Source organism: Gymnogyps californianus, chromosome 16 (assembly GCF_018139145.2).
Source record: "Gymnogyps californianus isolate 813 chromosome 16, ASM1813914v2, whole genome shotgun sequence".
Classification (NCBI taxonomy): Eukaryota; Metazoa; Chordata; class Aves; order Accipitriformes; family Cathartidae; genus Gymnogyps; species Gymnogyps californianus.
In genome coordinates this window covers 6272994-6289529 of record NC_059486.1, presented here as the reverse complement: position 1 = coordinate 6289529, position 16536 = coordinate 6272994, and the positions used below count along the sequence as shown (strand labels likewise).

Here is a 16536-nt window from a genome sequence, read left to right as displayed (position 1 = left end):
ATGATTCAAGCAAAGGGCATGAGAGGAGCAAAAACACCCGTTTGAAGTGCACTCGGACCAGTAAAGGCCAAATCTACCTTCGTCCAAGAGCAGCGAGCATACTGTTGTGAAAATCTTACTGGTTTTTAGGGTGCTTTTCCTAGCTAGTCCTGGCGTAAGCGTGCCCGGGGGGGGTGCTGCTTGCTGCACTGTTTGCTCGCTGCTGTTCAGAGCAGCGAAGGCAGTGTTCGCCAAGTCCCTGCGACTCACGCCCGCGTCCCGCAGGGCCGGCATCTCTTCGTTGTACCCACGCGGAGGGGTTTTTTTTCCCACAGATTTCTGGGAGCAGGGTAAGAAACCACCATTTTCGGACTAGCGAAGCCCGAGCCGGGCACAGGCCGAGGGCGGGTGCCTCCCGCCCGCTCTTTCCTTCCTCCTTTCCCTTCTCCCCCCGCAGGAGGCCGTTCCGCCCAGCCCGAGCCGCGGGATGCTGGCCCCGCCCCGCCGCGTGAGGATGTGACGCCGCCGGGGCCGCCCCTCCGCGGGCGCGGCCCTGAAATACGGCCCCGGCTGCCGCCGCCGCCGCCGCCGGGCAGCGCAGGAGCCGCAGCGCGGCCATGCCCGCCCCCGTCGCGCCCCGCCGCCTGGCCGCCGCCGCCCCCGCCGGCAAGGCCAAGCTCACCCACCCCGGCAAGGCCATCCTGGCAGGTAAGCGGCCCCCGCCCTCGGAGCTCCCCCCGGGTGGGGTCGCCTGGCCGCCGCTGCCAGCGTGGGCATCCGTGCTGGGCGGAGGCTGCCGTGACCCGCCCCGGGGGAGGCAGGGCGCTCCCCGCAGGTGCTCCATCCCTGCCGCCCTGTCGCTGCCACCCGGCCTGCTGGGATCGCCCGCTGCCCATCCCGCTCGGGGGGGTCCTCCCGCCCTGCGAGCCCAGCAGCCCCAGAGCCAGTCTGTAAAACGCCCCTCTGCTGCTGCAGCCTGGCAGCCGCCAGCCCCGGGGAGGTGGCCCGCGGCGAACCGGGGTTTTCCTTTGGCGGCAGCAAAACGGCTCCAGCAGATGCATCCCGAGCTTGGGCGTCCGCTCTCCGGGCTCCCGCTGCTCCTGGCAGAGGTCGCAGCGTCGCTGTGAGGCTGTTCCTGCAACCTGTGGCCTTGCTGGGAAGGTGTCGGTGTGCTCGCTACAGTAACACAGGGTGAACACAGGGCTTGCGGCGTGTTGTTTAGCAGGGCAGGTTTTCATTTAGCAGGAGGGTGTTGAGCTGATGGAAGAGGTAGCAGCAGGGGACCTCCTTATGCACTCCCTGAAGATGTTAAGGGAGAAAGCTGAAGCAGCAGCGCTCAGGTCGTTCCTGCTCCAGCTGTGTCTTGCACGCTGCTTTGATACAGCTCCTCTTATGGCTTCTTGGTCCCTGCTTTGTGTCTCAGCATCAGTCTCTGTGGATCAGAGGGTGTTTTCCCATCCAGTTCTGACCATGGGATCTAAATAGGCTCCAAGCGTAGCAGTAACTGTAGAGTTAATGCCCTTCCTTCTGCTTGTAGCTGGTTTGAGCTTTGAGCTCAGTGGAGTCCAAGATAGTCGCAGGCTTGTTAAACTCCTTTGTAGCCGTTCGTTAGCTCCCTGGTTTCTCCTGCCACTCGCAGGATAATTCCCAGAGTGAAGATTAGCGTTTTACCTTTGAAATGAGCCATTGCAGTCTTGACGTGATTGGCGTGTTTAGAGCTTTTGTGTTTTCCAGCCAATTCCTCCTCCTACGATTGTGCCTTTGTTCGTCTGTCCGACTCTGCTCCCCGCCAAGGGCAGAGCTCCAGCCTCCTATAGCGGGAACCCGGGAGGAGCAAGGCTCTGCCCACCCCGGCTGGGTGCGGGGAGCCGAGCCCTTGCTGCTCCGGCTCTGCCCGCCCGCGCTGGCCCCTGCCTCGGCAGTCGGCCTCCCCTTGCGCAGCTCCGGAGAACTGCTGGAGATGGCAGCGCTGCGGGAAATGGGTGCAAGCGCCAGAGCGTGCAAAGGGTGACAAGGCCTCCTAGGTTCACGTCGCCTGGAGGGGTCTGTGCCGTCACCCGGGCTGCCTGGCCAAAGGGCTGGGGCACGAGGAGGAGGGTGCCTTCTCGTTCAAATGAACCCTTCGGTGAGGCCAGGCTCCTCCAGAGCTCTGTGCTTCTCAGGGGTCTCCCTCAAAGTGGGTTGTTAGTTCAGGCCTCTTCTTATCCCCTTTTATTTAGAGGTCTTTTAAATGGGGTTTAATCTAAGCTTAGGATAGGAAAGACAGGCTGTTTGCTCCCCATCCAGCCTTCCCAGTCTTTTCCAACTCGCTGCCCATGTGCTCTGTGTCAGGTTGTCACTGCCTGGGCCAGTGTAGCAGGAGACTTTCATAGCCCTTATGTAGGTTCGTAGTTGGAGATCATCAGCTGTAGGTGGCTTGTCGACATACTCTGAAAGAGGCTGCAGCAGCCTTGCCCTGCTCTCCCCTGCCAGGAAAGTTGCTGTGGGTGTGCCTGGAAGCTGTTCTGGTGTAAAGGAAGGAGCATGGTGCTTGTGGCCTCTGCCAGGTGTTGGGTTGGGCAATGTAGCATAAAGCTGCACATGCGCCTACTTGGAGGAGCCCTTCTGGGTCCATGTGAGGCTGCGGAGGTGGAAGAAGGACCCTATTGAGATGCTAGTCCTCTCCTTGAATGCAGCAAATCAGAGTAATTGGTTAATGGGCAGAAGTCCAGCCGAGCCTCTGTGGCATCTAATTGTATTAGAGAACCACATAGACGGGAGAAAGCTGCTGTTAACTCCCTGCATCCTGGCCTGTTCAGCCCTCCAGCCCCTTGCTGGGGGGATGCAGTGCCGTTTGTGGCTGTCTCTGCTGACTTTAAGGGGTTTGCTGATACTCTCAGGGTTTCTGATCTGATATCTGTCTGTACAACAGGGGTGTGTGCTACAAAGCTCAATCTTCTGGAGAGCTGGAGGTGTTCAAGATGGACCATTCCTACTCTGCTGTGCTTCATCAGCCTTGCACTAGTGGAGTTAAATAAGCAGCCGTCATCCCACCCTGGCTGCGTATCTGCTCCCAGGCCCTGTGTGTAACTGAGATCTTCTGCCAGGGAGGCACAGCTCCCTCGCGCTGCCCAGACCTGATCAGTCCGGGGCTGGCTCTTTTCTTAAGAGACAAAAGTGAAGCTCTGGCTGCCAAGAGCTCTTCTCCTTCAGTTGTTGCAACAGACAAATGCAAAGTTAAAAATTAATTTGCTAATGGGCTCTCGTTTGTCCAAGCAGTTGTTGTGTGCCAAGGCAGCATTTCACCTTGCTGTGACCACACAGCCTGGGCTGCTGCCGGTGCTGTGGCTGTGTGTGGCCCAAGCACACAAAGGCAAGTTGGTCATCGTGGCCAGTCAGGTGGGTGTCGCTGCCAGGACTTGGTCGTGGGGGTGCTTCATGCAGACTGGGCTTCCAGAGGGCAGAGCTGAGTGGGTGTGGGTCCCTGTCGCTGTTCAACCTCTACACTCCCTTTGCAAGGGGAAGAGCCCCCCAGGCTCTGAACTGATGGTACAAAGTTGGTTTGGGGGACCTGGCACTGGATCAGAAGTGACATGGCTGTAGGACACTAAATTTTGGTATAATGTGGCTTTAGCTTAAACTTGGTTAAAAGACTGGTAAACATGCAGGCTTTATGCTGAAACAGATATTATCTGTGTCTAACTCACCTGCTAGCTCAGTTACATGTTGTAAAGCTGGCATAATTTCTTTGTGAACTGATGAGCTGGTTTGAGGGCCAGGTCGTGTCTCTTCTGCTGGGTAATAACCTGTTAGCAGGCACACCCGGGAGTCCAGCAGTGTCTCCAGCCTCCCAACAGCCAGCTTCCAGTTTCTGTGCCGTGGTTTCCAAACAAACCCTTTAGCCTGCTGGGCTCCTGTCCCTCCCGCCAGCCTCCTGCAGGGCTGGGTGCTGCCGGGCCACTGTGCAGCTCCCAGCATGGGGCCATGCTGCGGTGGGCAAGCAGGGAGCTCGAAATAAAGGCAGCAAGTGGTGAGACAGGAGTGCTGGCTGCAGAGCTGGTGAAGGCGGTCACCCCTGTGTTTCCCCGGAGGGCTTCTTGCTGGGTTTTTGGGCACCCGCAGTGCTGTTAGGTCAGCTCGAGCCAGCCTGTGGTGGACTACTTAGAGCCCAGTGCAAATGGTCCTTGCCATTTTGCAGGCAAAGCCCTGTACCCCTGCCCCCTCCTGAGAACTTTGCTCCTGGTTAGCAGCGGCCACTTGATTGATAAAAGGCTTTGCCTGCCTACCTAGAGTTAAGTACAGTCTTACTCTGTTTTTAGCCACCTTTTGAAGCCTGGGGTCTGCTCCCTCCCACAGAGAAGCTCCCAGCTGCCTTCCTCTTGCCTTCCTCTGCATGGTACCTCTGCTCGCCCAGGGGCTGGTGCACAGTTGCTATTCCTGCCTACACCTAATCCTGCCTGGTCAGGGAGGCGGGATGCCTGGATGCTGTCCTATATGGTGCTTGATTTGGAAAGAGCTCGCAATGGTCATGGCTGCTGCTCTGGTGTTTGCTGTAAACATTGAGTACTGCTGGGAAATAGCAGTGATGTGCACCAAGGTCCTAGGAGGAGCACAGGCAGCAGGGAGAGGGCCTCTGCAGGGAGAAAGAGAAGGGCCTGCAGGGTAGGGCATGAAGCACATGTTTAGCAGCGAGCCCAGGATCACATGAGAAAAAAGCAGTAATTAGATCTTCAGTTTCCTCTTCTTTGTTAATCTCTTGACATGATCTTTCTTAGGAAATGCTGAATGTACAGAGGAGAGGAGTCAGGGACTGGGTGTGAAAGCTGAGCCTTGCTTCTTGCAGAGTAGGACTCCTTTCCCAAAAGTTCCAAGTCCACCTGGGCTTCCAGGGCCATTGCCGTCCTGGGAGGGTGGGAGGGAGGTTGTGCTGCTGGGAGTGGCCGTAGTCTGGCACACTCCCTGGCTTTTAGATAGATGCTTGGTGCTCACAGCAGAGTAGGGGATGTTCCCCCCTCGATGCTAAGCTGGGGGAGCTGGGTGGTGGGCTGAACACAGCTGTGGGGGAGGATTGGTGAGCATGGAGGGAACCAGTCTTGCCAGATCTGCTGGCCCTTGGTGCATCATGCCTGGCTGTCGTTTCCCCCGGGGTTGCCTCCTCTGGCTGTTGTCTGCTTGGGGAGTGGGGCAAAAGGAGCACGCTGGCCTTGAGCGCATCCTTGCCTGCCTGTGAGCCCTCGTGGACTGCAGCTGCTGCGGAAACCTAGAGCAGCCCCAAGGCTTCTGGTGGGAGGAGGCTGTCAGCCCCAGGGCAGGGAAACCACATCGGGGTGCCCAGCTTCTTCGGTCTGAATGAATTCCCTGTGAGCTGGGGTTAGCCCTGGGCTTTGAAATGTGAGTTTCTGCTATTTTCACATGCCTGATGCTCTGCTTGACATTCTGCAGGCAACCGTTTTCTCTGGGTTGACGTAAATGATCGGAAGGAGCCATCCGTCTTCCCGGAGGCGATGAGCACTGCGAGCTGACAGCTCAGGGATGTTGCAGCATCTCTCATCTCTGATGGCCTTGTGCGGTGCATGCCAATGCAGCCTCCCTGCTCCTGCGTGGGCGGTGGTGAGACTGTGCTTGTGCCCTGACGTCTCAGGTCACCTCCTGACAGCAGGGGTTGATTTTTTTGCCATCTCCTCTCTCTCTCTCTGTGCTCCAGTGCCTGGTACAGCAGTTATTCCCCTGTGCTGGTGGCCGGGGGACCAGAGCCTGGCCCTTGGGAAGCCTCAGTCCCGGCAGTAGCTCCTTCATCCAGCTATGGGGCTGTGCTGGGGGAGGCATCCAGCAGCCCTGGGCTCCGATGTGGGCTCCCTGTTGCCTGTCTTTAGAAAGATTTTTTTGACACTTAAAAAGTAGGGGTCTGAAGCGGTGTGGTGGGTTGGCCAGCAGCCACCTCATGGCGGTGGAGCCGGGGCCTCGGGGTGCGCAGGGCAGCAGGGAGAAGGTGAGTTGAGCGGGGACAGGGGACTTGGCAGTCTCCAATGATGGAGTCAGCACCAAAGGAAGATGATGCTGTGACTGCGAGCAAAGGGAAATGGCTTCTGGCATCATACTTACAGCCAAGAAGTTTAGAATATAATAATGATTTATTGCAATATCAGCTAATTGAGAAGTAAATGCAAAGAGGCGATGAATGAGCAGGTTGTGAAAGGATGGCCTGTTGAAACACGACGGTTCCAGTAAGATTAGGGACAAATTACTCCATCCCATTCACAGCATTATCTGCAGTGCTGTTTGCACGGGGCTGTTTACGCACCCGATGGCACGAGGTACAGAGAGGTGCGTTTCATGTTTGTCGTTCTGTGTATCCCCGGTGGGGGGGATCAGACTTTCGCCAGCCTGGCCGTAGCACACTCCCGTGATGAAAGTGGCCATGTGTATTTACCGATGGACATGCTGAACCCTCGTGCTCCCCACCGGCCTTGCCCCTATCAGATGGGAGACCGTCCAAGGGCCCTACCCCCAGCACAGGGGATGGATGCCCCCTGAGATGTTGCAGGACACGTTTTTTCCCTTCTAACCAAAACGCGAGTAATCTTCTGGCAGTCTGGTTTGGGGGAAGCAGCCCTCCCCAGTCTCAGCACCGTATAAGACCTTTCCCCGCAGAGCAGCCCCCGTGGTGGTTTTCCCCAAGGATGGGGCTGCGGATGGGTGGTGGAGGGCTGTGGGCGGCAGGAGGAGGTGCCCAGGCGAGGACTGCGATGCTAGCCCTGCTGAAAGCCAGCTCTCCAGGAGAGCACCGTCCCCAGCGAGGTGCCTGCCTGCTCCCGAGCCAGGCTGTGCCCCTGAGCCCATTTCACAAGATGGCCGGTGGTGGGACGGTGCAGGGAGGGTGGAGCCCGTTAAACGCGTTTCGCCACTGCAGGCATGGTAGGATTTCTCCAGTACTGCCCGTAGCTGGGTTATGTTAATTGGATGACTCAAGAGCAGCATGGATGGCTGCCAAGAGGGGTCGATCCCTCAGTGGCAGGGAGCAGGCAGAGGTCTGTGCTGCTGAGGGGACAGCACCTGAGCTGCAGAGAACTGTCATGAGCTGGCAGTGGATATTTCTGCCTTCCTGATTGGTCTTTGATTCTTTTTTTTTTGTTTGTTTTTTTATTTCCCCAGCTCTGACAGCTATCTTGGCTAACAGGGAAGGGCACCAAGTCCCCTCATGAGGGTAGGAACTGTAAGCACAGCATCCAGGAGGCAGGCAGGATTGCCTGCTGTGCCTGCAGCGTTGTGGTCTGTGTCACGAGTCTCAGCTGCTCAGCAAACCCCATACACCTGCACCTTCTGCAATGGGCTGGGTGCCCTCCGAACAGGGGGGAATGTGGGGGTCAGCTTTTGCTGGTGCTCTGGAGAGGAGCTGGAAGCCTGTTTGTGCCTTCCCACCGCCCTGAGCCGTGCAGCTGGCAGGAGGGGCAGGCTTCACCTGTGGGTCCTGTGAGAGCTCTGCTGCTTTGCTTCCAGGCCCCTAAGAATAATTTCCTCTGGCCTGAAAATATCCTGCCAAATCTGAAGTTAAAAGGAGCTTTTTGTGTGGAAATCAGGTGCTTGTGTATCTGCATGTGAAATCACCCTTAAAATGGAGAGGCTGAAATTGCTCTCCAGGTGTTCACTTCTCATCAGAGCTGCACAGAGACCTGCTGCTCTGTCTGCAGGAGCTTTTGCAGGCGCAGTCACTTGCAGGAGTGGCAGAGGGCCAATGCCACCTCCTGCCCCTTTGTGGCTACTAAACAGGGCAGTGGGTGCTCACTGGGGCACTTGCCCCAGTGGGGGTTTGCAGGGGGTGGCAGTGCTAGCCCCGGCCGCGCAGCCTTGGTTTGTGTCAGCTCCTGGTGCTCTGCTCGTCTTCCCCATCGCAGCTGCATCCTCCTGCCCTTGGCACCCACCCTGTCCTGGGCACCGGAGCTGGGGTCCCCGGGAGAGGCTGGTCGGGGGGTGGCTGGTGGTGTCCCCAGAAGCTGCTCACTAATGGAGTTTGAGGTCATTAGCTGAACCTGTGTGCGCCAATGCCATCACGTGCTGTGTGAGCATCGCAAGGGCAGCACCCTCCCGCTGTCCCCAAAAACCCTCTTCTCCTTCCTGCCAACTCTCCCCAGCCGTGTCCAAGGGCTGCGGCCACGTCCCCGAATAACTCTGCTGGCCCCTCCACAAAGGAGAGCTAAACTTTTTCTGGGAAAACCATGCCAAGTGGCTGACAAACAGGTATTTTTCCCTTCTCTCCCTTCCCTGCTGGGCCTGTGGGGTTGGGATTCCTGGCAGCTGGGGCGCTTGCAGGCTTGCTGCAGGTGGGGAGCCATTCCCAGTGCCGGGAGCGGGATCCCCCCACCAGAGGTACCTTCTCTGGGGCCAGGCAGAGCGACCTTCCCTGAAGGACGTCCTCTCTCCTCCGGCTCCGCTGCATCCAGCTAATAGCTGAGAGCCTTGGCTCGGCATCTGGGCTGCCCCGCTTGCTCTTTCACCTCCTGAGCGCTTGCTGCCGGCTGTTCCTGCTGACTCTGCAGTATTGCAAGAGCTGAAGCTGCCGGTTAAAGTCCGGGTAAACAGGTTGCAAAGCCCTCAGCAGCCCTGGCGAGGGAGGGGGGTTGGAAGAAGCTGCTGCTTGTGGGCAACGGGGTGATTTATTTGCATAGAATAAGGTTTCTACTGGAATAAAATGGCATGGGGAGAGGACACTCGACAGCAGAGCGGGACCTCTGATGGGTCTCGCTTCCAGAGAGGGAAGGGGCTGCAGAGCGGGTGGTTTGTGCTGCCCTGTCTCTCTGCAGGCAGAGGAAAACAGGATAAAATTGCTCCAAGTTACGGAGTGTGTCTGGAGTCCATGCTCCGTGCACCTTCCCATGGGATCCCAGAGCAATACCAGGGGGCAGGGAGGGGACCTGGCAGTGCAGGCAGCACACTTCCCCGAGCAGGGCTAGGGAGAAGATCCTCCTCTGGGGGTGTTTCCCTGAACAGACCTGTTTGCCTGCCCTGTAACTCGCCTGTGCGCAGCGACCTAAGGGGTGTCGGAGTCTGTCCTGGCTGTGCAGCAGCCGGGCAGCCTTCGGGCAGGGTCTCCTCCCCTCGTCTGTCCCTGGCGAGCAGTGACAGAGGCAGTCACGGTGCCCGTGTCCAGCTGTGCCCCTGCCGCTCTGCGCAAGCCCTGGGGTGTCCCCTGCCGCAGACAGGGCAACGTGTGTGTGCTGCAGCGTGCCAGGGAGGCAGCTGCTCTCAGTGGCTCTGGGGTGGGGACACCTTTTGCATCCAGCTCCCCGGTTTGCTGTGGGGAGCCAGCGCAGGCACCCTGTTCCTGCTTCCTTGGCTCGGGCGGCTGCAGTGCCTCAGAGGCTGCTGGTTCCAGGAACAGCACGCTGTCCCTTTGCCGGGGCGCTTCACAGGCTCCTGTAGATGCAGCTTTGCCTGCAGGATGCTGGGCAGAGCCTCTCTGCCTCCCCTGCACAGGCAAATACCTTTAATCCCAGTGGCTGCAGGCAGGTTGCAGGAGGTGCAGCATCCCTCCCTGTGCCATTTGGTGTGGCTGCCATGCACCGAGGTCCTGGTTGCCCCTGGACTGCTGCTTGTTCTGGGTGTTTCCCTGCTGTCTGGCTCACGGAGGTGCTGGGTCAGCATCTGGTGCTGGGGGACCGAGAGGGAACAAACATTTACGGCTCTTAAAATGTCCAGCACTTCAGGTCTGCAGTGTAGGAGGGAGGGAAGTGGCCTTGGCAGCGCCTGGGGTGTTTGTGTGGCTGTGGTAGCAGTGAGGCTGGTGGCACAGTGGTGTGTAGCGGCGTGGAGAGGTGCCAGCCGGGGCTCAGTTTTTCGGGGACCATTGCACCCAGCTGGAGGACACTGCTCCTCATCGCGCTGCTCACCAGGGACCTGCCAGCTGTTCCCACAGGAGCTGTTTGGCTTTGCAGGAGAAATTACAGTGCTTGGCAAGCCCCCATGCCATGGAACTGGCAGTGTCTGCCACCTCTGATGGATGTGCCAAGGACGGGAGAGGGTTGCGTAGGCAGCAGGAGAGCTCTGGGGATGCTGGGATGGTGGCTGTCCTCTCATTGTGCCCCGGGGGACAGCCAGCAGCTGGCCACAGTGGCATGAGCTGGCCTTGCTGCGGCTGCCACGGCTTCCTCCCATGCCACCAAAGCACAGGGTGCTGCGGAGGCATAAAGGCTCGCAGTGGTCGCCCATTGCTGCCTCCCAGGAGACGCTTGCCTGGCCCGGGCTGAGCAGCTCCAGCCCCTCCTGGGAACGCAGAGAGAAACAAGGGGCCTTTGTTTGCTGCGGCAGAGCTGGGCTGGCCTCGCACCCCATCCTCAGCACCCCACAGGGCTGGGATGCTGCCAGGCTGGGCTGGCAGGTCCTGCCCTGGGCATGGGGGACAGGCACTCAGTGCCATGGTGTTCCCCATCCCCGCCGTGCCTGCGGGAGGAGGGGGATACTCTTTGAGCACGAGGCTGGGCTTTCCCGTTGTTCCAGCTGTGCTGAGTGCTGGCACGGCTTCTTGGCTACCTCTGGGAGGACCAGCGCAGCCTGCTGCTTCTTGTGCCTGGGGAAAAAAAAACAGGATAAAGCTGTTTTAAGGTGGGTGCTGCCCAGCTGCTGGAGGGAGTGCGGTGAGGCTGCGTTCCTTTCCCTCCAGAAGGACGCAGCTGAGAGAAGGCAGCAGTGCCCCAGGGGATGCGAGCCTGCCTGCCCGGACGTCCCTGTGCTGGGTGAGCGGCTTCGCCAGTGGCACTCTACGGGAGGGAGCTGGAGGCAGCACCAGAGAGATTAAGAGTCTCTCTTGTAAATTTGGAGGCCATACAGAAGAAATAAGACTATATGAGAAACGCCCCTGGTCGGTGGAGCTGGGGCTGCCTGCGGTTGTCACAGGGAGCAGCTGTGGCCCGGCTCCCCGTCCTGTGGGCCGCGGTGTCCCCTATCAGCGTCCCCTCGCAGGGTACTTTGGAGGCTGCTGATAAGCTCTGCCACGTGGCACCGGGCCTGCGCTTGGCCGCAGAGCAGGATAACCCACCACTGCACCCAGCCCCTGCACTGGCGCTTCCCATGATGGCAGCACATTCCCCCCCGGCCGTGGCAGGGCTGTGCCAATGAGGCTGCGTGCCGGTAGTGGCTGTGGCAGGAGCCGCAGCACTGCTGAGTCACACTGGGGACGTGGCTGGGCTGGAGGGGCCGGCGGAGGCGGTATGGGAGACTGGGAGCTGGCAGCCGACCTGACCCCATGCCATGCTGTGTCCTGCAGGCTGGGGCCCGATTTGCCCTCCCTGGGCAAGGAGCTGGGAGGCCCTCGGGGGCTGCTCTGGTGGGTGCCGAGCCCCAGCGTCAGCATCCTGGAGCTCCCGAGCATTGCACAGTGCAGCACCCAGTCCCAGGAAGGCTGCCGGTCGGGGGCTTTGCCCCAGAGTCAGCTTGTGCCCTGGCCTGGGCTGCAGCAGGGTTTGCCCCTGTGAGGTCTGGGGGAGCCCGGCTCGGCCCCACGCTTCCTCCTTGCATTGGCACAAAGAGCTCCCGCTGCTCGGCCCGACCCAGCTGCGCTTTGATGCAAGGAAACAAGCTGCGTGGTTGTTAGCCGGCTGGCCGGGGGTGAGCCCAGCTCCCAGGGACCTCCAGCCCAGCCAGGGTTGGCTCTGCTGCCCCGAGGTGGCTCACGGCAGGGCCAGCTGCAGGTGCTTCAAAGGAGCCAAGGGGAGCCCGACTACTGAGAGCTGGTGTCACTTGCTGCCGGGGTGCTGGTGTGTCCCGGGGCCGTGGTGGGAAAGGCTTTAGCTGGTGTAATCAGCACCCAGCAGTCGCTGCCGTGTGAGCCCAGGGCCGCCAGACAAGCTTGATGATAATTGCGCTTCCACGCTGGCATGGCCGGCTCGGCAGAAGGGCTCCTGCCGGGGCTGGGGGAGCAGTGCCGGGCCTCGTGCAGTGCCGTTGGGCTCTGTCGGGTTTATAAATCCCCGTGCTGGCAGCTCACCTGCAGGGTGCGGGGCTCTGGAGGGGGAGAGGTGCCTTTGAGGAGGAAACAACACTGAGACATCGGCCACGGGTGCGGTGTTTTGCCCGGTTTTCCCACCCCTTTGGCTGATCCCCTCGTCGGCTCTTGCCATGGCCAGGCAGTGATGCCTGTGCAGGGTGCCAGGGTGGCGCAGGGCCCTGCTGCCGTGTGAAGTCCCCAGGGGTTTGGCGAGGACAGGGACACTGCATCCCAGCTCAGGCCTAGCTGCCAGAGGTCTCAGGCTCAGCCGTCATGGAGCCGGCAGCAGCCGTGCAGCGCTGGACAGGCACAGTGCTGCTCCCAGCCCCAGCATCCCCTCCTCTCCCACCCAGGTGGCCTGGCTGGAGGGATCGAGATCTGCATCACATTCCCCACCGAGTATGTGAAGACGCAGCTGCAGCTGGACGAGAAGGCAAACCCTCCCCGCTACAAGGGCATCGGTGAGTGCACACCCAGAGCCCTGCCCCAACCCGCCGGCTGGATTCAGAGGCTCCCAGCGAGCCTGGTTGGAGCTGGGGGGGGTGAGCGGGGTTTGGTGGGGTGGGCAGTGGCGGTGGCACAGTGGCCTTTGGCATGGCGGGTGACAGCGGCACTGCTGTGCTCTGCTGCAGGGGACTGCGTGAAGCAGACTGTCCGCGACCATGGCATCCGAGGGCTGTACCGGGGACTCAGCTCGCTGGTGTACGGCTCCATCCCCAAGGCCGCTGTCAGGTAGGTGTCCCCCATGGCATGGGGTGAGTTGAGGGGGACCCTGGGCAGCAGCAAACGAGGGGGTGGGTTTGCCCTCAGTGTCCCCAGCGGCACTTTGTGAAAGCTGGGTGCTTTCCCGGACGGGGAGGGTCCTCTTGCAGGGTGCACGGCTGCTCCCGCAGACAGACCCAGAGCAGGGGTGTGCAGCCCCCCGGCTGGGCACCTGGGGGTTGGCACAGTGGCTCCTTTGCAGGTTCGGGATGTTCGAGTTCCTCAGCAACCAGATGAGAGACGAGCAGGGGCGGCTGGACAGCACGCGGGGCCTCGTCTGCGGGCTGGGTGCCGGCGTGGCCGAGGCCGTGGTGGTGGTCTGCCCCATGGAGACCATAAAGGTGGGTGGGAGGCAGCCACCAGTGTCCCCCCACCCCAGCACCCCTCCCGGGGCCGGGTCGGGAGGGGGTGAGAGCCAGGGATGCGCAGCTTTCGGGGACCTGAGCACCACATGGGTTTGCTTGGGCTGGTTTTTTTAGGGGAGGAGCTGATTCTGGAAAGCCCCATGGAGAGGTCAGGTCCGGCAGCTGTGGCCCCTTCCCCGCTCCAGGGAGGAGCCCCCCACCCAGGAGCCATCCCATCACCCATTTTAGTACTGTAAAACCCATGCGGTTGCTTGCAGAGGCCGTTTCCCAGGTTTTCCTCTGCAAAATGTACTGCTGGCCATGGGTGCAGGCTTCCCCCGTGGTCTCACCCGGCGTTGCCTGGCCATGCGGGTCGGCTCAGATCTTGGGACCGTCCCTGGAGCAAGGCGAGAGGTGGCCGGCAGCCCTTTGGGGCCATCGCATCTCCCCCTGCCTCGGCCAGGATGAGCGTGTTGTTTCCCCGCAGGTGAAGTTCATCCATGACCAGTGCTCCCCGAAGCCCAAATACCGCGGCTTCTTCCACGGTGTCCGGGAGATTGTTCGGGAACAGGGTGAGTCCCGGGGAAGTGGCACTCTGACCCCCTGGGTACTCCCATGCTGCAGGGACAGGGTGGGAGTTGGGGGACGGGTATAGGCTGGGACTGGCTGCCTGGGGAGGCTTTTCTTTGCCTGGGTGAGGCTGGTGCTCCCCTCCAACGCCCTCTCTTGCTGCAGGACTGAAGGGGACCTACCAGGGCTTAACCGCAACTGTCCTCAAACAAGGATCAAACCAGGCCATCCGCTTCTTCGTCATGACCTCCCTCAAGAACTGGTACAAAGGTATGGTGCCCCTGTCCCCCCAGGCCACCCCGGCTGCGTCGCTGGCTCCCCCAGCCCATGCTTGGGAGCTGGGCTTGGGCTTTCCATCAACACTCCCTCCACTTCTCATGGCTCAGCTTGTCATGATGGAGGAAGATGAAAGCCAGGGCAGGGGGGCCCCAGCTCATGGGGCTGAAGGGTCCTGGTGCTGGAGCATCACCTTCACCCCCACCCTGAGCCGCTCAGTGCTGTGTGGGCTCTGCGGGGCTGGTGCTGCTGGATGGTCCCCTCCAAACGCCCCGGTGCCCAGCTCAGCACAGCAAAAGCCCTGACCACGAGCAGCCAGACCTGGGACCTTCCTTGCAGGCTTCCTCGGGGATGCTGTGCTTCATCCCCACACCACCACTCTACCCTCAACCTCTCCTCCTTTCCAGGGGACGATCCCAACAAGGTCATCAACCCCTTCGTCACAGGGGTATTTGGAGCCCTCGCCGGAGCTGCGAGTGTCTTCGGCAACACCCCCTTGGACGTGGTGAAGACCAGGATGCAGGTACGGCACTGGGGCATGGTGCGGGACCACTCTGCCTGTGGCAGGCTGGAGTCACCAGCTGCTTGGGAGCTGTTCTGTGCAGCCCCCAGGGCAGGCGCCCGATGCCGGCAAGGTTTGGGAGATGCCTGGGGATGCTGCCCCCTCGCAACCGGGCCGTGGGCGTGCTGGGAAGTGTTTGCATGAAGGTGGGGACGTCCCTGCCGGGTTTGGTGGCCCGCAGCAGTGAAGGGGGGTCAGTTCCTCCTGGCACACCCCCAGCTCTCTCCCTCCCCCACAAAATTCCTCTGGATGCGCCCCTGGCTCTGGCCTCTGACCCTGCTTTTCCCATCCCACAGGGGCTGGAAGCGCACAAGTACAAGAGTACCTGGGACTGCGCCTACCAGATCATGAAATACGAGGGACCCCTGGCGTAAGCCCTGCGGTGGGGGCGGGTGACGGGTGGCACAGAGGGTGGCCGGGGCGGGGGGAGGATGGGCGGGGAGGGGGCTGCGAGGGCACCCAGCCCCACGGCCCCCCTCTTTCCCTGGCAGGTTTTACAAGGGCACAGTGCCTCGCCTGGGCCGCGTCTGCCTCGACGTGGCTATCGTCTTCGTCATCTACGACGAGGTGGTCAAGTTCCTCAACAAGGTGTGGAAAACGGACTGAGGGGGCCGGGCCGGGGCGGCCCTCGCCTCCCTCGCCCCGTGGGGCTGCAGCTGGAGAGCCGTGACCAAGCCTGCAGCTGCCTGCCGGCGCTGCCCAGGGCCAAGTCTGCCCCACGCACATGCCCTCCCCCCAAACCCAGCCACCTTTATGTTTAGGAACAGACTCTGGAGCAGGTTAAATTATTAGTCGTGTCCTAAAAGGAGCGGGGAGGGAGCAGCATCCCAGCATCCCGGTTATGCCCGCCCTGATCCCCTGGTGACACTTCCCCCTGGTTCCACATCACCTGCGAGCGCCGGTTATCCAGGGCGAGGTGTCCCCTGGGACAGTGGCCCTGTGCCCCCGGGGCCCCTGGCAGCCAGGAGCTGCAGGCTGCCTGGGGGCCAGCTCTTTTTGGGTGTGCTGAGCCCCCCGGAGCCATGTGAGTGCAATGGCCAAGCTGTGCACCAGGCATCGCAGCTGGCGGAGGCTCTTGGGGCTGACACCGCTGGCTGGGAGCCATGCACCGGGTCTCACAGCGGCTCCAGGGGGGCCCACCAGCCCTGCACCCCCTGGGACAGGAGGGCAGTGACCCGCTGGCGCGGCCCCAGGCTCCCTCCTCCCTCCTCCCTGCCAGCACCGAGACCTGCCGGGTGCAGCATCCCAGCCCCCGGGTCCTGCTCAGCCCCGGGCTGCTGAGCAGGTGCTGCCCAAAATTGCACATACAGCTAGGCCTTTAGTTCTCCTCACCACAGGGCCAGGATTGGGGTGAGCTGGGTGCCCCCATCACTTGCCGTTTACAGTCGAGATGTGTGTGTGAGCCGGGGTGAGGAGGTGCAGCCCCGTGCTGCAGACTTGGCCCCTCAGCTGGGGGTGCAAACCCCTTCTTCTGCCACATTCCCCCCATCTGCCCTCCCGCCGCCTCTCCACGGCCCCACAGGTAATCCTGTAGCTTTCAGAGCTTCACGCTGACCCACTAACACCCATGGCCGTGGGGCCGGAGCCCTGCCCTGCCCTGCCCTGCCCTGCCCTGCGCTGGGCTCGGCCCCACCGGATTTGTGCCAAACTTCTCCCGAAGGAGCTGGGCGGGCGCTGGAGCCAGGGCTCGACCCGTCCTTCCTCCCTCCTGTGACCAGTGATGAACGCAGCCTTAACACAGGAGGGCAAAGGAGGAGAAGGAAAGCCTGGGCATGGTTTACCTGCGGCTTTCTGCTCTGAAGCCAGTAAGGGTTGGGTTTGTTTGGGTTTTGGTTTTTTTTTTTATTATTCTGTTTTACATTCGCAATTTGAATAAAATCAGTCTGGCTTTAACAGCTGCATTGGCATCCGGGCTGTGCTGAGCAGACAGCAAGCAACTCCTGCAGTGTGGGTGCGGGTTGGGGATGGGGTTCCCCATCATGTCGAGCTGGCACTCCCGGCAGAGCATTGGCTTCAACCCAGCAGTGCCCGTTCACAGATGCTCCTGGGCAGCTCCAGGGTTGCATAGTGCCGTGCACAGCATTTAA

General features: G+C 60.9%; 1 protein-coding gene across 1 annotated transcript; it reads left to right on the top strand.

Annotated features, from left to right (window-relative positions):
• Window positions 1-575: 575 nt before the first annotated feature.
• On the top strand, window positions 576-16347 carry SLC25A1 (solute carrier family 25 member 1). Its single transcript, XM_050906497.1, has 9 exons — window positions 576-687; window positions 12289-12396; window positions 12568-12667; window positions 12900-13038; window positions 13529-13613; window positions 13777-13881; window positions 14295-14410; window positions 14746-14819; window positions 14941-16347. The coding sequence occupies exons 1-9, from the start codon at window positions 597-599 to the stop codon at window positions 15053-15055; spliced, it is 933 nt and encodes a 310-aa protein (XP_050762454.1). The 5' UTR covers window positions 576-596; the 3' UTR covers window positions 15056-16347.
• Window positions 16348-16536: the final 189 nt, after the last annotated feature.

Bases quoted from the DNA above. Each gene is read 5' to 3' on its own strand.
- SLC25A1 (XM_050906497.1), top strand. From the start codon at position 597: ATGCCCGCCCCCGTCGCGCCCCGCCGCCTGGCCGCCGCCGCCCCCGCC. The intron at 14,411-14,745 runs GTACGGCACTGG...CCCATCCCACAG, and splicing joins TGGTGAAGACCAGGATGCAG to GGGCTGGAAGCGCACAAGTA. The intron at 14,820-14,940 runs GTAAGCCCTGCG...TTTCCCTGGCAG, and splicing joins AAATACGAGGGACCCCTGGC to GTTTTACAAGGGCACAGTGC.